This window comes from Lissotriton helveticus, chromosome 10 (assembly GCF_964261635.1).
Source record: "Lissotriton helveticus chromosome 10, aLisHel1.1, whole genome shotgun sequence".
Lineage (NCBI taxonomy): Eukaryota > Metazoa > Chordata > Amphibia > Caudata > Salamandridae > Lissotriton > Lissotriton helveticus.
Genome location: NC_136071.1, coordinates 471,593,276 through 471,613,397, shown reverse-complemented (window position 1 = coordinate 471,613,397; position 20,122 = coordinate 471,593,276). Strand labels below are relative to the sequence as shown.

General features: G+C 37.3%; 1 protein-coding gene across 14 annotated transcripts in view; it reads left to right on the top strand.

The window, feature by feature from the left end:
• RBFOX1 (RNA binding fox-1 homolog 1) overlaps positions 1–18,790 on the top strand; it is an 836,688-nt gene extending 817,898 nt beyond the window's left edge. For 5 of the 14 annotated variants that reach the window (XM_078662952.1, XM_078662954.1, XM_078662955.1 and 2 more), the window contains 2 exons: positions 5,285–5,360; positions 15,479–18,790. In XM_078662952.1, coding sequence (XP_078519078.1) covers positions 5,285–5,360; positions 15,479–15,576 — 174 coding nt within the window. In that variant the 3' untranslated portion in view covers positions 15,577–18,790. The remainder of the gene's footprint in view (positions 1–5,284; positions 5,361–15,478) is intronic. The other 9 variants (XM_078662950.1, XM_078662951.1, XM_078662960.1 and 6 more) reach the window with 5 other exon arrangements.
• Positions 18,791–20,122: the final 1,332 nt, after the last annotated feature.

The following is a 20,122-nucleotide window of genomic DNA, read 5'->3' as shown; positions in this document are numbered from 1 at the left end:
ATGATGATAAAAGAAAGTATTTCACACATCACTGTGAAATACTACCTTTAGTTTAAGATTACTTTTAAATATTGGCTTTATATCACTGCATTTTTTTTTACCATAAAAAGCACCCAAAATGTGCCTGTAACATAACAATCAAAAATGTAATATAGTCCAATATTTCCCTCGAGAGGTGTTGGTGACACCATACACCAGAAGGCCAAAGACTGAGTTGTTTATCAATGTAATCAGCACCCAAAGATCGAACGATTGGACCATGTAGCATGTTATTAAGTATGCACTTTATATATTACCTGTTTATTTTGGCCTTTTTATTTAAGATTCAAACAGCTCTTTTCTTCCAAGGGCAGGTCACAATGCATGTAGTTTGGAATTATAATATCTAGGTTGTCTTTAAATTTCATGAATACATTATTAATAAATCAATGGGCAAAATAGAGTGCCAATGGATTTAAGTGATTCTGTGGCAGGGTGTATACTGTATAATTGTGGATGTATCACATTTGACATAGATTTAGAAACATAACTTGCAGATTCCATAAACAATGTTTTTTTAGGTCAAATGGGATGAAAATAATTTTGCCAGAGAATGTGCCGCGCTGTCGAGCAGGAATGGCCATGAATCACACACCTTTCATGATGCTCCATTGTGATAGAGGCTTCTCGAAATAATTAGCACTTGTTTAGGCGGATGTCTATACAAATAGTATACTGTAAAGTGTAACACCTCATCAATGCATGTTTACTTTGCAATTAAGTCACTTTGCCACATCAATGATGTACAATCTTGATGTAGAAATGTGTATTATGGATTATTTTATCACGAGTAACTTTATTTAAACGTGAATGAAGACAAATCATCTAAGGAAGCCTCCAAAGCAATTGACACTTGTGCAAACAGTTATGCCATGCCCTGGTTTAGCTCTGGTATGTCAGGTGAAACCCACTGGGTATTTTGTCTCAACTTCTATTTCCTAATATTTCGATTTTTAAGTAAAATATTATGTTTAATGTGCATTGTAATACTCTTAGTGGTGCAGTGAAATGTCTTTATGAAGTGAGAGAAGCTGGAAAATAATTAAATTAATTCACATATACATATTTACTGTAGCACATATTCACTAGTGAACAGCGTAACTTTACACTTACTGATATAGCCGAACATGGTTGAAGGTCTTTGATCCTGAAATGTAGAGCATCATGCAAATATATCAAAAATGACCATGAATACAATATAACTTTGTACAACTCACAGGTTCATATATGGGTAGTACTTTAATATTATGCACAAAGCATATCATTTACTGCCACATTGCTGATAGCATTCAAGTTGACAAAGATATGGTACAGACCTTTTTATACACATCCTTTTTAGAGTGATTGTATTAGCTTTGATACGGTGAATTGTATATGGAAAAATAGATCTTTTATAAAGCAATTTATTAGGGTAGTAAGCCTCTACTCAATTATCTGTTGGTAGGATAATTGTAAGTATGTTGGGACATCTTTAACTTTAAATTGAAAGGGATTCAGGTTAATTAATATAAAAGCAAAGCAGGTAGCACATGTTATTGAGATTTAATAGTGGGCTCTTGTGAATTGAAGTATATTTCTGATTGTTCAAGAAGTGTTGACTTTTGTACATAGCATAAATGGAATGCCTAGCCTACATATTATTAACAATGAACGTTTTTCTTTACATCCTCATTCAGAGGGTTATTTATGAGAGCCTTGTGTCATTCTTGCACCATGTAAAGGGGTACGCGCATGATGCAGGGCTGTGAATCAGATTTATGAAGCCAGGCAAAGCCACCCTGCGTGGCATTGACTGGCCTCATAAATCTAGAATAAGGCACTCAGGAGGCATTCCAGGGGCTTTGCAGTGAATGTCTCCACGCAACACCCATGGATGTTGGCGCTATCAGAGATTTACAAAATCATGACCTGAGGAAGCCCTAAATCCATACACCTCATGAGGTGAGGCATAATGAAAATATTTTTATTTCTATTCATTTTGTCCTCTTTCTATGTGTACTGCATTCTGCAGCACACACAGAAAGAGAAAAATGCCTCTTAGGATTTGTTTCTGCGCAGGAAGGTGCTACTTCCTGTACAAAAACAGTCCTGCATGCAAAGGTGGCACCCTTGCACCATGGGGCAAGGGTGGGTGCCTATATTAGCACTTGGCTCCTGAAACAGTGCCAAAGCAGGGAGAAAGGATAGGAATGCACCATATTGCATAACTATGGTACTTTCCTACCCGTTCACTTTAGCATAGGGCAGTTCTCTAAGGTGCCTTGCTGCGCTGCCCTTCACCAAAATCCCATAAATGAGGTCCTTAGCTTTCCTATCTTTGGTGACAGGAGTTTGAATATGTTGGACATTTAAGTGAAGTACTTATTTTTCTCCCACAATCCTCTGGCCTCTTGTATATGCAGCTAAAATGGTGTGGGATCCAATAATGTTTGTTAACAGGCACAAGGGAATCTCAAATTAAGGAAGACTGCCAGTGTAATGTATGAACATTGACCATTTCCAGAAATACATTTTTGTTATTTAAAGACCTATACTGCATGGTAGCAGTCTCCACCACATTTCATAAAAAAGAAACAAGTTAAGATGTTGAAGATTACGCTGGTCACCTAAAGTTTTGTGAAATGGAAATCACAGACAGACAACTATCTCTAAATTTGGTTGGTGGTACTCTAAATGTGTTGGTTGGTCCTCTGCCATGGGGGCATAGACTAAGGCTACCATTTACTGAACGGGCTAGCCAGCTGCTCGCCTGGCTCAAAATGAGACCTAAATTCCTCCATAAAGTTTCAATGGGCACACACAATGCCCAGTACAGTTGAAAAGCGAGGGATGGGTATAGTGTGGATTCACTAGAATGGTTTCAACCAAGCTTATTCACACTTATGTGAGAAAGAAGGCTGTCAAAAAAGAAAATTGCAATTGAATGATTTATCAGATTTGGAATGTAGGTATCTTTTATTGACACGCACAAAACATAAGCAGTAAATTGGTAACATTTGCCTACAGTATCTTTCAATATCTAGATGAAGTTATACAAGGATTTTGATCAAAATAATAACAATAATAAAAACAATGATTATAATAATAATAGCATTTTAGATTTGTTTTTAAAACACACCTACTACAACAGCACTCACTGCTTTTGCTGAATATTCACAGCCCTATGTAGTTGAAAAGACATAAATGGCCCTTGAGTACATGTACCCACGGGGAAGTGAATACAAAAATGCAATAGCACATGCTAATGGGGAGAAACACCTTTCCCTATACCCTCACCAATCTCCTGAAAAGGGAAGAGCAGTTCCTGCTCAGGTCCCTTCATGAATTGTGATTCAATCCTGCAATAACATAAGCAAGCCTCCAACTGCCACTGGTTGGGATAGGACCAAAATGTTTGTGACCACCTTCAAATTGTTATGGCTGTTCACCACCCATGAGTGGCCTTACCACTCTGGGGTGTCTAATATGCTCCTCTAGAACCAGATTAATTACCATGTTTTACTGCACCAGATGTTACTCTGGGCCTTATTATGACTTTGGCGGTCTTAGTATGCTGTAGGATCGCCAAAGCCGTGGTGTGACCACCTGCCAGATTAGGAGTTAAATTCTGTTCTGGCAGGCGTCCTCTGGCAGCCTGACAGTCTGACAGTGGTGGGCGGTTGTATGATAGAAGCTTGTATGGCTAAACCATGTGTTCCTCTACAATGCGGTCTTAACAAAGAATGTGTCTAAACAATGCGTTCCTTTAGCATGCATGCCTTTACCATGCATGCCTTTGCTTCACAATTTTGTGGTAAAGGAATGATTGGTAAAGGAATATGCATGGTAAAGATCACACCCAAGCCCCCTGCCATGAGCCCAAAAACTATCCCCTAATACTAAAAACTACCCCTACCCAAGACCTGCCCATGAGCCCTTAAACAGTACCCAGCCCTGAAATCTGTCCCTTCCCCCATTCTAAGCCCTAAAACCCTCCCCCAAGTCCTTAAAAATTCCCCAGTCCAACCCCTCTGACCTGAACCCTAAAACTTCCCCAGCCCTGAAAACTGTCCCTCTCAGCCAACTTGTCCTAAAAACGACAGCGACCTCAGCCCCCACCAGATCCCTAAATTCTGACCCTCACCCCAGAAAACTACCCTGACCCTCAACCCACACCATTACCCCTGAAACAACCCTAACCCCCTCAAGCCCTAAAAACTAACTCACTCATAAAAACTACCCCCCAAAACTTGGCCCTAGCCCCACTTACCAGGCAGTGTCCTGGAGCTTCCTCTCCCTATCCTTCCTCTTCCTGTGTCCGCTCTTCCACGCATCTAGACCGTGCACTGCCCTAAGCATGCATATCCGTGGCTATATGGTTCTGCTTGTAGAGAAACCGCACAAGTTGCTCAGCTCTCATTGTAAAGGCTGTTTCTCGTGGCAGTCTGTAAGGCTCTTAGAAGAGCCGAACATGACAACAACCGCTCTCAAATCGCTGACTGCACCTTCTGCATGGTGTGGCATACATGCCACACTGCAGGAACTGGAGGTGTAAAAACAGGAGGGCACTACATGTGCCACCGCTACATATACCCCCAGGTTCAGGAGCAGCAGTGGACCCTGTTAGGGCTCCCTTTGTTTCCTCTCCGCCACCCTTTACACGGCAGGCTCACCACCTTGCAAAGGGCAGTGGACAGGCAACTCCTAGTATGCTTGGCAGTGCCGCAGCAGCATCACCAGCTTATTAGTGCTCCGAACCTCTGAGCTACCAAAGCAGGATCCTTGATCCCCATGTGTTCACAACAGTCCTGTGCTGGTCTGACGGTCACATTCATAATACTGCGGGAGGACACACAAAGTAGTGGTGGTTGGACCACCACCATGGGTTCAGTTGTCCTATGTCAGGCCAAACTCGGAATAAGGCCCTCTGTAATGGTGAAGTAATACATGTGAATAACATATAAGTGTAAATCATGCCTTTTGCACAGAATCACCTTGGATTGCCAAACAGCTTTGTAAATCCGACTTCTTGTGGGTTTTATATATAGCAATTCAAACTTTTACATGACAATTCTAACATCTGTAAATAACTGGCCTTAATAATTCCTAATAGTGTGCATCCCCATTTATTCACACAGGAAAATGTATATTTAAATTATATATCGTGTGTTAAAGCTACATTATTGGTAGTATAGTCAGTAATGTAAAACTATGTATTTTCCATTGATTTCTTGGTTTAGTAAACTGTAGTGTTGCTTGATTTTAGTTACGGACGAGTTTATGCTGCAGACCCCTACCACCACACACTTGCTCCAGCAGCAACCTACGGCGTTGGTGCCATGGTAAGTTAACCATTCTATCCAGTCCTCTTGCATTACCATCTCATTTCCATCCCTTCCCCCTTCACCTTCCACAGTCCTCCTTCCTTCTACCCAGCATGGATCCTTGCATAGCTGACATTTTTTCTCTTTTACTAAATTGAGTTTGTCTTTTGTGCTAACTGCAGCTAAAATGCCACATTAATCCTCACCATAAACTTGATAAATGTCTTAATTTCTTGGCAATGTAGTGCATGTAAGTTATTATAATTCTAATTTTGCAAGTATCACCTAGCTGAGCACTTACCTTAATGGATTTAATTAGTCAATTTGATAATTTAATCCATCACTAACAGAATGCAGTGTCAATGCAGAACCCCTTGCCTCAAGCCTATGTTTCCACAAAGTCTAAAATACCAGTTAAACTGAAATTAATAGTAAGACATCATTTATGTGTTATTGTACTTAAAAACAAGTTAGAAAAAAATGTATTTTGTACCCCCACCACACGTATGAATCCTAGTATATTAAAATGCATTGCAAGCAAACATTCTAAGCCAGAATATTAAACCAAAGATACAAATAGCCCTTGCTTTTTAAAGTTATATGTATTAAGAGCATAGTTCATTTGAGCTGGTCTCATATTACCCTGATCTTTCTGGGATGCATGTAATTTCATAATTAAGTAATCCACAGATAAACATTTTCTTCAAACCTAGATTAAATTTCACTCCCCAATATTACCACCAGGCTTTATTTTAATGGCACATAAACATTTACAAAAATAAAAAATACACTACAATTTGACTTTTTATTCAATACATATGAACACAAACAGTACTTAGTGATGCTTTTTCTTTAACATATATATATATGTATATATATATATATATATATATATATATATATATATATATATATATATATATATATATATATAAAGTCCATGAGGTCGCCCCACATGAAGATGCCACTGCGGAAGGTTGAAATGCCTTTAATTTGAAGTGGTACAGCATGGCAGGTCACAAACACCAACTGCAAAAGTACAATGCCCTTCTCACCTTACATCCCCAGTGGGTGCCGCCACAGCCTGTGCTGTAATTGATAGTGTTTCCCCAGTGGGTTAGTCTGGAATTTAAAACGCCGCCGAGATGCAGTGCAAACATCTTCAAAGTGGCCCTTCTGCTCCCGTGCGCTCGGTGTATCCCTAGCGCGGGATCTGCAAGGAATGCAGCGGGCATCTTCGCGGCCGAGCAAAGCCGCTAAACACAAAATCCATGAGGTCGCCCCACATGAAGATGCCACTGTGGAAGGTTGAAATGCCTTTAATTTGAAGTGGTACAGCACGGCAGGTCACAAACACCAACTGCAAAAGTACAATGCCCAACGCGTTTCAAACAACTTGTGTCCTTGATCACGGGCAAAAACAGGAAATGGCTGACATTGATGAGAAACACCTTGATAAGTGCTCCAAGTCCCGCCTCTGTGGGCGTATGCTGCTTGGCATGATGGTACCTGTAGTTTCTTTCCAGACTAACCCACTGGGGAAACACTATCAATTACAGCACAGGCTGTGGCGGCACCCACTGGGGATGTAAGGTGAGAAACTACAGGTACCATCATGCCAAGCAGCATACGCCCACAGAGGCGGGACTTGGAGCACTTATCAAGGTGTTTCTCATCAATGTCAGCCATTTCCTGTTTTTGCCCGTGATCAAGGACACAAGTTGTTTGAAACGCGTTGGGCATTGTACTTTTGCAGTTGGTGTTTGTGACCTGCCGTGCTGTACCACTTCAAATTAAAGGCATTTCAACCTTCCACAGTGGCATCTTCATGTGGGGCGACCTCATGGATTTTATATATATATATATATATATATATATATACTATGAGAGTTAGCTTTACACAGCATATAATTTTTATAAACTGAATATGTTATGAAGTAGCAATGGAAGGTTTTTGAAAATAATGTATTTCATTTTCTAAACCCTGTCATTGTTAGCCTTTTGGAACTGTGCTTCTATGATCACTAGGGTGGGTAGTTCAAGATGGCAGCATTAAAAGAGTATATTCATAATAATTGAAAAATAAAATGTAGTCAGTAGCCAGTTGGAAGCAAGATCAGAATCTGCTGAAGATCAGTCAAAAGAATAATGACAATCTTAGATAGGAAAACATCATCAGAATTAAATGCAAAAGCTTGCAAAGAAGCAACTTATTTATCACACACCAGCCACATGCCCATGTAATTCTTATGACCGATGTTATCATTGGGGTAAAATAAAAAGGCTTTAAACTTGACCTAATTTCCTCCTGAAATTCACCTTCAGGCAGTTCTAATATTTTAGCCAACAACATTTTTGATTCTTGTACTTGTAGAAAGCTGTTGGCCAAAAGAAAGAACCTTGGTGGGGTGTCCCTTAAAGGAGTTCAGTCTTTGAAAAAATAAATTGACAGTCAGAGGAGAACAACTTGAGTGATTATATATTATAAAACTCACATGATCTATATCTTGTTTTTTTCTTATGCCACAATTCTATCTTACTTATTTTAACCACATCCTCGCGGCACATTTTCCCTTCCTGCGCTGGGATTTTCAAAAACCCATTATTCATGACGAGCTGGGCTCGTCATGAGCGTGCGAGGAGGCTACCTCATGACGAGCCCAGCTCGTCATGAGCGTCGAAGGGGTTAAGTCCATGACACTCAAGCCATAATCTCTGAAAGAAAATTAAGGAAAGAAAAATTGGAGGTAAAGGTGAATCAGTTATAGAAATAAACAAAAGATCGATTTGGAAGTTAATTTAGGAGTTTTAAAATATTTATTCAACTTGACTTCTCCTCTTTCATGCAAATTGGATGATCTCTTGTGTAAACAATCATCCATAAAAGAAAGTACTTGCCATACGTATTCATTTTTTTTAGTATTTCCAAATTAGTAGAATGCAGGTGATCTCAAATGATAATGTGGGGAAAATGCAGAAGATGAAGAGCTGATCACCTGATGTCTCTGTTCTAAAAACTGAAAGATCAGCATTCATATGCTGAAATAGATATTATAGAAACCTTTCCAAGAAAAGATTTTATGAACTGCTGAACACAAATATTTCTGTTGTGATCTTCAGACAGCACTATTATTCCCAATACCAATAAAAGCCACATTCACAAAAACTAAAGGTGACACCCATGCTGTCCATAGTCATATTCATATTCATAGTTACAGACATACATAAGGATTTTTAGGTGACAAAACCTAAATGTGTTCAGTCAACCTGACCGTGGCAAATCAACAAGTAGTTTAGTGAGAAGACTGATTTAGTAGCAAGCAGTAGAGTCAAGGTGAAATAGCCTCTGACATCATGGAAAACAAAATATACTGCATTATCCTGGATATCTGAGCATTGCTAGCAAATTACTTAACACCAAACTATAGTTCTTGGTATGGACTAGTCTACTCATTGGTGTACTTCAAGGTTTTAAAAGGAAACATAGGGTGGAAAGTCTCATACACAAAAGTTGATGGAAGAAAAACTTCCATGTTTATTTATTGTAAACTCTTTTTCATTTTTGTACCCTAAGTCATCTATCTATAATATAATATACTCTTATTCTATGAATATTGCTTCGGCCATGATTGTTTTCTCCTAATCAAATGGAATCTGTTAAAATCTGACTAGACCATTAAAGTACTTGGGCACATATTGTTAATTCCCAAAGAAGTGATATTTAGGTTTAAAGTCTATTATGCTATGCATACCATAAATTTGCCATGATTCACAGCAACCAATGCACTACATGGGTAATGAAAATCAGAGTGCATAAGAATTATAAAATAAAGTCAGCAGAGAGGAATGTAAAAATTAACATTTCAAAATTAATTGAAAATATATGTTACTTTTCTTGGAGAAAGCCCGGTACCAGTCGAGCTCTGAGATATACAGATCTCTGCACAGTACCTGACCATGACCCAGAAAACTCACCTAGATCCTAGAATAATGTGTGCTCCTCAACTGAAATTTCAATGCCCAGAAATGAGTGATTGGTGGTCCGATTTTGGGTGTTAATATACCCAAAGTCAAAGGGATTCAGAAAGTGGTATTATACCCTCATGATAGTCTGATACAATCTTAAAGGTGAAAGGCCATATCCTTTAACAACGATGAAGGGACATTATAGGTTTTCCAAATAATCTTTGTTAAAAGCTACAGGATGTAGCTTGATAATAAGCTGTGATTGATACCAGGCACAGCCAGTAGAACACATCCAAATGAATGTATCAAAGGTTAATGGAATGCCTGTTAAAGATATTGGTGAAATCACATGGGTGGTAGAGCAAACCAAATGAGTGGGAATTGCCAGCCACAGCTACCTCACCTTAGGTCATTTAGAGAGAACTCCTTGGTATAGCAAAGACTATCCAATTCTGGTGAGAACTGAGCCTTTTTGACCCGTCTACCTCATACTCAAAAATAATGTGCTTTGTTTGGCTATGATCCACATTTCTTTCAGAAATATCATTTAAGATTTTCTTTTGAATTGCATCCTAACTCATATTTATAATTGCAAAAGATTTTCAAGAAAGTGGCGCTTGTGGCTTTATTATAAGAGAAATAAATAAGACGTTGATATTTCTTTTTAGATGTCCTTTTCATGTTAGTTTGAAACATTGAATATAGTATGAAAATCGAATAGGAAGGAGTTTGGAAAAGACAATTTATGGAACTAAAATGAGCTTGTTGTATTTTGAAATTTGGAACTATCATAAAAATCAAGACACATAGTCCAACTTTCTTCAATTCTTGTTACCAGTAAAGCCTGTAAGAGACAGGAAGACATTATTTATTAGGAACAACGTAGGATAAACTTTGCTGCAATTAATTAAGTTCTTTTGAGAATTTTGGCTTTTACACATTATCTTCAAGTGACATGTGTGTGAAAATCGGATTGTCAACTTTGCTATATGCAAGACTTCCATTTTCACAGTTTGGTTGTGAGTAAATGTTACATCACAATAGCTTTGCCATGCAACTGTACACTTTTCACTTAATCGTGATGTAAACATGCTCGAAGAATGCACTTGCCTACAAAAGGATTGTGTAATACTGGTATGTCCATGCCTTTCAATGAGATAGATGGTGAACATTGCTGTTGCAGTTCATCTGCACACATCACATTTCTCAGTTTCAGAGGGATATTTCCTATTCAAATGAAGTCTCACGTAAGAGAAAGCTAAGTGATTGGTATAGCTTCAGGAAAAGCAGGAATTAAGCATTTCATGGGTACCCAACATTTATTTTTCTGCATGATGTTGAACACACAAATCTTTGTATGCCCATCATTCCTTTTCACAACATCTTAGGGCCTTAGTTAGGGTTTGGCTGACAGGAGACTCAGGCAAAACATAACAGATGTTCCGTCCATCATACTACAAGTGCAATAGGTTGTAATGCACTTGAAGTACGGAGGATGGAATATCTGTCACATTTGCAACATATTCTGAGACCCCCCAAACTTTAAATAAGGCCCTTAGTTATAAAAAATCCTGTGAAACGTCTCCTGCCAATCTGGCTTTTGATTCCACAATACTTTGTGCAGTGGGATTTTAGGGTGATTTTAAGGTCTATTCTTCATCAAACCCACACTAAATGCAGCAAAATATAAATTTCACTGGGTTAAAATGTGAAGCCGGCTAAAGGTGTTGTATATGACATAGAGTCATTAGACAGCTACATTTTCTTGGAAGTGAAACCTATCAATGTCTACCTGGGAGTTTCACTGCCATATACAACACATTGGATTAGAAGCCTGAACTCATGGTTATTAAGCCAGAAAAGGGCAATCTAATATAATATCCACCAGGTCCTAGCTTAATGTTACAGCTTCCAAAAGTTGTGGGTATGCTAGATGAATTGCACATCTATTAACACCAGTGTTCCATACGTCTCATCAATATACTTGAAGCCACATTCTATGTGGGTGCTATCATAGTGTCACAATACCCACCCACTAGGGTATAAAGCCACTAGGACTGCAAACAGTCTAGAACAATGTCCAACAACAACACTGAAGCACACCAATTGGTCGTAACTCACATCCACAGTTAACAATCTGTGTTTCAATCAGTCCAAATATTTTTTACAATAATTTCACAGCAGTTGTTGAATCAGGTCACTTGGATTCATCTTATTCCATTTCATTGCAAATTAGAGAGCAACAGCAGCTGAAGCACGTTTCGCCCTTCTGGGCTTTCTCAAGGCTCAAATCCAAGTTATTATATGGAATACCTCTTTCTCAAATATATGAAAGAAGTGACTTTTTAAGTCGTCCAAATAAAATCCAAATAGAAATGTAATATGTTATGATTATTCCTGAATGAAGCACAATCAACCAGGTGGAATAATAACCCGGGTAGCAACCATGACCGTAATTAGTATATTTCCATTTGTCAACTTCTATCCTCAACTATGGAAGGCTTTCTTCTCCTCCTCAAAACGTGGGTACCCTGATACGTCCTCTCTTCATTACTGAAGGAATCCGTATTCCAAGTACTGGCAAAAGTTGCTGGTACTTGGAACACGGATTGCTTCAGGATTGAAGAGAGGCTGTATCACGGTCCCCACATTTTGAGGAGGATAAGAAAGCCTTCCATGGTTGAGGACATAAGTTGACAAATGGGAATATACTAATTAGTGACATGGTCACTACCCGGGTTATTATTCCACCTGGTTGATTGTGCTTCATTCAGGAATAATCCTAAAATATTGTATTTCGATTTGGATTTTATTTGGACGACTTAAGAAGTCACTTTTTTCATATATTTGAGAAAGAGGTATTGAGCTAGGCCTTATTAGCATTAAGGTAGTTTAATATGAAAATACTATTAAATCATTTTAATATGCCTTAACTGTTATCAAGGCTCATGGTACTCTAAGTTGTGGATTTATTCTGTCAAGAACATCACTTAATATTTGTGAACAGCGCTATGACTACCAGTAGTTTACACAGTTGTTTACTAGTAGGTTTTCATGTTAAAATCTGGAACTTTCCTGCTCATTTTAAGTTATTGCATCAAAAAAAATATAGATCATCTATATCTGTCCAGTTTTAATGTCACAATAAAAAGGTGCCAATTTAGAAAAATGTGTATACCTTTTCACAGCAACTAGCATGCACAAGGAAAAACTGTAATTCATGAAGACAGATTGCAAGTTTGTTGAAAAAACTAAGCGAGTGTGTTAAAAGAGTAACTTTGAGGACTATGTGTAGGACAATAATCAAGAATGACGAGATACTATTCTCTTGTCAAAAAGCCATTAATCAAGATTCTATCCTTCTCATATTCAATTTGAGAAATATTAACAGTGAAAGGAGTTCTGATTCCCAAACTCATCTCTGTGGCAGAATCTCTTCTTAGAAAGCAAATTGTATAAATTGACAGCCTTTTATGCATGGTTGAAAATGTTGCTTTGGAGAGGAATTTCCCACCACTCTTTAAAAAAGGAAGGATTGGGGCAACTGGCTTTGCCTCAAAAGCTTTTGTTTCTGCCTCCATTTCAATATGAACCCATTATACCAGTAGTGCTACCACTTGGAGTTCTACAGAGCACAGCCTGGATCATGAGGTGTCAGAGTGCATTACAGAGGAAACACACACTAACAGCAATATTCTTTTTGTTTCTTGACTATTGCAGACATATTGGATTCCATTTGTTATCTTAGTTTACAAAAGTATAGGATTAGTATCCAAGTTAATTGCACTCCCACTTAGCAGTGATATTTCTTTCAATATAATCTCAATGAGTTTAACATGTTGATCTCCTTGTTCTCCCTGAAGTCAGTACTCAACAGTGACCACCAATGGAATTCCCACCCTGCTTCTTGTGATATTTTCATATAAGATATCACTTAAGGAGGTAGATGTCAAGGGTGATCCAGTCCTTTAACAGTGATCCTGAGAAAAGAAGAGGGCTGCCTCCACTCGGACTCTGTTGCAAGACTTGTGGCCTCCTGTATGGCCATCCTTTGTTCAATGCCCCCTATTCTCCTAACATTAACACCAAGTTGAAGTGAGAGCCATCGATGTAGGAAGAGCTTATGGGCAAAGAACATACAAAGTCAAGCAAGTAACATGCTGAGAAGAGAGGCATATATTGTTTCCTCCAAACTATACGTCATATATGCAAAACTAACCGTTGTAGTACCACATAGTGCTATAAATACAAATGTCCACTGTAGTATATCCCTTAGCATTATTTTTTAATGAGGGTCATGAGATGTATAAGTTGTCCTCCATCTTCCTCCACCCCCTTCTCTTGAAGTTATACCCCAGGAAAGACAGAAGAGCACAGAAAAAGAAAACGTATGTAGCCCAATCTGATTTCTATGGCCTTTAACCTTCCCTTTGCTGTCACTGTCTTATGTACCATGTAGGGGACATATAACAACTGTAATATAAATATATATAGCTAAATAAAGGGGAAATAGCATTTTAATAAATTACACACAACTTCAAAATGAGCTTTCAGAGCAAAGAATTGTGAGCCCTATCATATTTTTCAGTATGTCTATTTTGACATAAGATCCTCTTCATCTGGTAATTTTGGATCAGCAAGAGCTTTCGATTGAAAAGAAACTGATTAGATGAATGCTGGAAAGATCCACAGTAAACAGAATGCGATTGGCGTAACAAGTGTGCAAGGAGCTTGAATGGTGGAAAAAATGTCCCATATTCTCTAGTTGAGAGTAAGCCACGAGTTTGGTCCATAAGGCCCCTCATTCCTCTGGAGTCTGGAACTTCTATACCTGCTGCATTGTGATAGCTGTGGCCCTACAAAACACACTGTATTCAGACTCAATCTGTCATTTGTAGTATATCATGAGCCACAATTCAAGTATCAGACTTCCTGCAAGCCAGTAGATAGATCATGTGTGTAATGGCTCCAAGAGAACCATAATTAGTAACTAAGGTAATTTTTGGAATGCCATTATTCAAGTTTTAATATACCCAAGCACAAACCCATGAAATCAAGCATGTCATTGGGAGGTTTTGAGGGTAGAAGGGCATTCTTGCAGGCCTTATATCACACAGCATTTCACTACATCAACAGATACAGCACAAATGAGGTTAAATTTCATTCCCACTTGAGGTGATAGGAATTTCCCTTATGGTTAAGTACCAGACCTCAAATTTTGGTTGCAGGCCCATCCAACTAATCTTTCTACAAGAACAAAACCATCAATTAAACTACAAAACACTGAATAAATATGTTAACCAAAGAGTTGTTTTAAATATATTCTAGATTAGAAGCGAGAGCAATGACTTCACACAAAGACTTGTGAAATAACATAAAGGAACACCATGGTTTGTTCATCATGTATGTCATAAGTTTTGATCCAACACTAAATGCTGCAATAGGTCAATTTCATGATCATAGTATTTGCCCGCAGCAGGATTAGATATGTGCACAGGGCACATTTACCCAGGATCATGGACATAGCATCATTTAATGGTAAAAAAAATAGCTTCCATTGGATCGGAGGGCATTCACAGAATCCATTGGAATGTTGTAGATTTTAATCATGTAATCTCTTACACAAATTGTTGAACATTTAATAAACACAATAGTGACATTCAGAAATCCATAAAAATGCTGTAGAAACATAGCAGTTCCATAATAATCCTCAATTTTGCCCTGAGAGCTCAATATTTTTATGTATTTGCTGTAGAACATTTAAGAATGCTTGTGAGTTTCTCTTACAACTACAGGCATGGACCATTGTGCTCAATGAAATGCTTACTTCTGAGCAGTAGTACAAAAATTAATAATCACAAAACATTTAAAAAAAACATATGTGGTTAGTAATTAACTCTATTCTGGCTAAAAAGCCTACAGTAGTAGTCCGCATAGAACCTAGAAAACAGGGTCATGCAAATGTGAATATGCATGTCTTAAGCCCATGTGTCCCTTGCCTAAAAATGATTACTTTCATTGTTATTACTAACATATTCTGAACCTATTTAATATGTTTTGAATTTTAGTTCAAATATAATTGTGATCTTTGCATTAAAATGCCTTATTAGTGAGCTAATTGCCTACTCCAGATTTACCAATCTAACAACTCACCTTATTTTTCTAATCAGATGCATGCTTCAGTAGACCTGTCAGATGGGACTTCTCATGGCCAATTCACGCGATAGAACACCACAGATGGGAAAGCTTGGGCTTAAGTGGCATTTGAATTGGAGGCAGAATATTGCCACCTTGAAGTAACTCATTCGGGAGCAGACTCCTACCAACACAAAGCTCTTTTGACATTGCATAACAGACAGAGACAAAAACAGTGAAGACTGCCCTTTGAAATAAATGGGAAAAAAGACTGAGACTTTCTACATTACTCCTAACACTTGTTAGAAAATTGGCACTGCAGCTGTTGGGTTCCTTATATTTGCTCGTCTATGCTGGGGATGTTTCTTTTGTGGGAAACAGTAGATTTAGCTGATTTAAACTGCAAATCCATTTTGTTAAAGCAAGTAACTTTAAAAAAACAACCCATCAAATTGCTTTGTTTCAGAATGCTTTTGCACCCTTGACTGATGCCAAGACTAGGAGCCATGCTGATGATGTCGGTCTCGTTCTTTCTTCATTACAGGCTAGTATATACCGAGGGGGATACAGCCGTTTTGCTCCATACTAAATGACAAAACCATAAAAAACCTTCCAGTGTGGGGAAAAAGAAGCTTTCCGAGGCCTGGGTATTGCAATACATGCAGTAGTGCATCATTTTAGCAACTCTATAAAATAAAAAACAAAAAAGAGGAAAAATTTACATTTTTTATCTTATACCTCAGATATTTTGTTCTGTGTATTTTAATATTGTGGGTCTTTAATTTCTGAAGAATACGTAGTTCGATTGTTGGCTGTAGATGTTTTTGTGGTTGATCTAGAAAGCTGCTAGATATGAATAAAAACAGTTTTAGGGCCACAATCAAGAGTGCTATATCATGTAAATTAATTATATATGCTGAATATTAAGCTATGGGGATATCATATTTTGTAAGAGTGTAAGTGACTATAGTAGTCATTTCTTTCACATCTGCATTTCCCTTGAAATTGTTGGGCATGGGCACAGAGAGGGGTCCAAGCCTGAAAAAATAATAACATAAACATATAGAAAGGGGCACCACTGCACCAACGTCCATGTATCGGTTGTCTTAAATGAGTTAGTGATTGTTCAAAGCCAAAGGTTCTGTTAAGGTTGTGGGATGGGTGCAAGGCTTGGGTTCTTCCAATACTTTGTATATACAGTCTGTTTTAAAGACCTACTGTAAGGCACCCCATGAAGGCATTCCACCATGCAGTATTCAGAGTTTTAAATAGGTAACATGGCAACGACTGTATACTAAGTCATTAATACTCATTCTTTTTATAGTTCGTCCAGTATAATAAATTATTGATATCACTGCTAACTTTTATAATGTGGGAAGGGAAACATTAATACAAAAAAGGTGATTAAAAAAGCACTGTTTCTATTTTTTCCTTTTTTTTCTGAAATAGAAATAAAACCAAGTAATAAAACTTCAATTCTTTGTACCAGTTAAAAAAGATAATGTATTAATACATACATCTGTGCAGTGCAATAGTAAAGTGCTAGGACATACGCAGCCTACAATGCTTTAGATTTAGAAATGTAGACCAACTGTTAGAGACAAACGTATAATTTTTATGGAGTAATATGATAAATATATTCAGATTTATATAAGCATTTTACAAGTATCACAATCATTGAGTATTTTCATCCGCTTGGTACTTTTTAAAACATGACTGCATCCTGTAAACAATCTGCAATTTTTCAATGCGACACAGCTTTCCCCACACCTCTCACCCGTACCATAAGTACCACCACCACCTCCCTTAAGTCATTTTTCATGCAAGGCTTTTCTGGTTAAATTGTGGGTCCCAAAAAGTTTTTGAACTCTCCCTAAACATAGCCTTTCACTTCACAGAGCATAAATTGGTGAGGGCCGTTGGACTGAGTCGCTCAGCTGGCACATGTGCAGAGCAATGGAAGACGGCAAGATGGTGGATTGAGGCCTGGTTGAAAAATTGCAGTTTGTCTTGACATGTGTTCAGACTCTTTCCATGTTGTCCTGTTTACAAGTTAACCCGCATTGGGGTGTTTGTCATGGATCTTCATGTTTTTTTTGTATTTTAAATAAAGAAAAAGAAAAAAATGAAAATAGTGGCTGATGACTATATGCCACTTTTTTTGGCAGCAATTATTTATACTCATGTGTACTCCGCGTGACCCTACACGGCACGCTCCTTAGTAAAATCAACTCACTGCTGTGAACCTGCCAACTCGCTAGAAAATCTCTGCTTTAAACAAAAGTGTTTGTGATCTGGCTTTCTCTCTGTCATCGTATGTGCATGCACTCAGTATGATCACTTGAACAATGCCATCAATAAAGTTTCACAAGAGATTGAAAAGTATAAAGAACATTTATATGAGGAAGAAAAGGGATGTTATCTTGAGCATTCAGAGAAAAAAGGAGAGCATACCAAAATAGCAGAAATGGTCATTACCAAGTATTAGAACTGTTTTCCACTGGGGAGAGAATGAACAAAATGTTGATTTGCAAGTGGTCATTGTCTTCTCATGAAAAGAAACTAAAATATGTACTTATATATGTATCTATATTAATATATACATGATATTTACATATTTACAGAAATATATGATACACTATTTAATGTTATGTAATTATATTGGAAAACTGATGAACACTTATTTTTAAGGTACTACATTCAAATTAAATTAAGCCAGGAAAACAATGCCTATTATAAAGAAAAATGAGATAATATATTATTTAAATAAACTGTAACACTGAGACAAAGAAAATATTTTTAATCATAAATCATGAGATATCAATAACAACAATAGGGAGTCTTTCTTTTTACATCAATTTTTCAAACAACCACACCAGGAAGTACAGATACATTTGAAGTTTTGTTAATTTCCATTGATGTGATGTGTCAAGCACCTTGATCCAGTAGTGTTCTAAGCGAAAGTGGACGAGGTTGCAAACAGATTTTAGAGCATTATTCTCTGTCGACAGCCTCCTACAACACTTCAATGGGTCATTTTAAAATGTATGTCTGAGATAGTCATGTAAAGAAGGGTTTGGATTTGTTTTTTACAATATATATATTGGGAATGTTTTCACTTATATAAATAACTACTGATGCTATCAACTATGATGAAAAAGTATACATACCATGTGTGGAATATAGTGACTTAAACAGTTAAAAAAGAAATCTGCAAACCCAGAAAATGTGTATATCTGTCTTTAGAGATTAGTGTTTATATCACTACAGTGGTTTGTGAATAAAGATAAAATGGTTTGTAATATTAAAAATAAAAGCTTAGTCTGAAAAGGTACAAATACAACAAATTGAGAGTGGCTTTTTATTCCTTTCTACAATGTGTCTGTTGATTCACTGAATATTGTTAATGCTTTTGAATTATGTCCTTTAAATAGACCTCATGCACCAATCTTACTCTTCGCATTTTCCAGGTCTTGCATGATTGTCAGCACCAATTTAAAATTAAGGAAATTGCAGGAAAATGAATTTGTGTCCTTGATCATTTTATTCATCATTGCAAGACAAGCAACATGTTTATTCTCAACATAGGTAATCAAAGTCACTATGCATTGTTGATTATGAAATGCTCAGAAAGCACATGTTCAGCCTACCACTATGAACTGTGGTCTGAAATGATTGGTTCATACTCTAATGTAGGGCTGATCCATACCTATTAAGACCCAGACTCTTTGGGTCAATAAGATATGGGGAGCATATTTTTCACTGAATGAGCAGTCCTCGACAACTGCAAGTATTTATTGCCCACAAACAATTAACATTAAGCGCATTTGCGTTGGGCTGCGGGAAAGCGATTGCCTTAGGGTTCCAGTGATCCAATTGCTAGATTCTTCAAGCATAGTGAACACCAACTAGCATAGTTGCTGTTAAATGTAAGGGTTGAAATTGGTTTGCAAACTGAAATGCCTGTTAGAATTGGCCACATAGGAGTGTATGACTACTTTACTGTCCAATAAGATGAAAGCTTTAAAAGAAGCTGCCCAGTAGGTAGTGATTTACATTCATATGTAAAACTTTCAAGTGACCCTGATCTGAGACTTCCTACAGGCTTAATGGTAAAAAGATAAAATCATATTTTGAAAGTTAAAGGAAGTAGGTTACTTCGACAGTGACTTACATCACACACAATCATGTATTCAGTTAGGGGTGTAAGCATTCATTTTGCAATTAGAATCCTCATTAAATATAGATATGTTTGTGATTTTGTGCACACTGCAAATTATAATGAATTGCTGGTATACCCTAACTATATCACATATATATCATGAAAAAAATATTACATTCACTAGCCACTAATCACAACAACGGTCTACTTATGTAGATGTTCAGGTATATATTTCACATATATACTTACCTTGATGATGTAGTGTTAAGCTATGTAGTGGATGTGATATTGATGTTTTTCAAATTTACCAACCACAATATAGTATAATACATTTACATTTTGGTGCGTGAAAGCTTGACCTACACCTGCCAGGGTATTCTGATTTGTTAACATATAGCAGACTTTTCCAATGATCCCAAACTGCTGCAGAATGTTTATTTTGCAACAATATATAAAATATAAAATATTCAGAACTGTTTTAAAGAGTACTGTCAATAATGTTTTATCACTATGAATA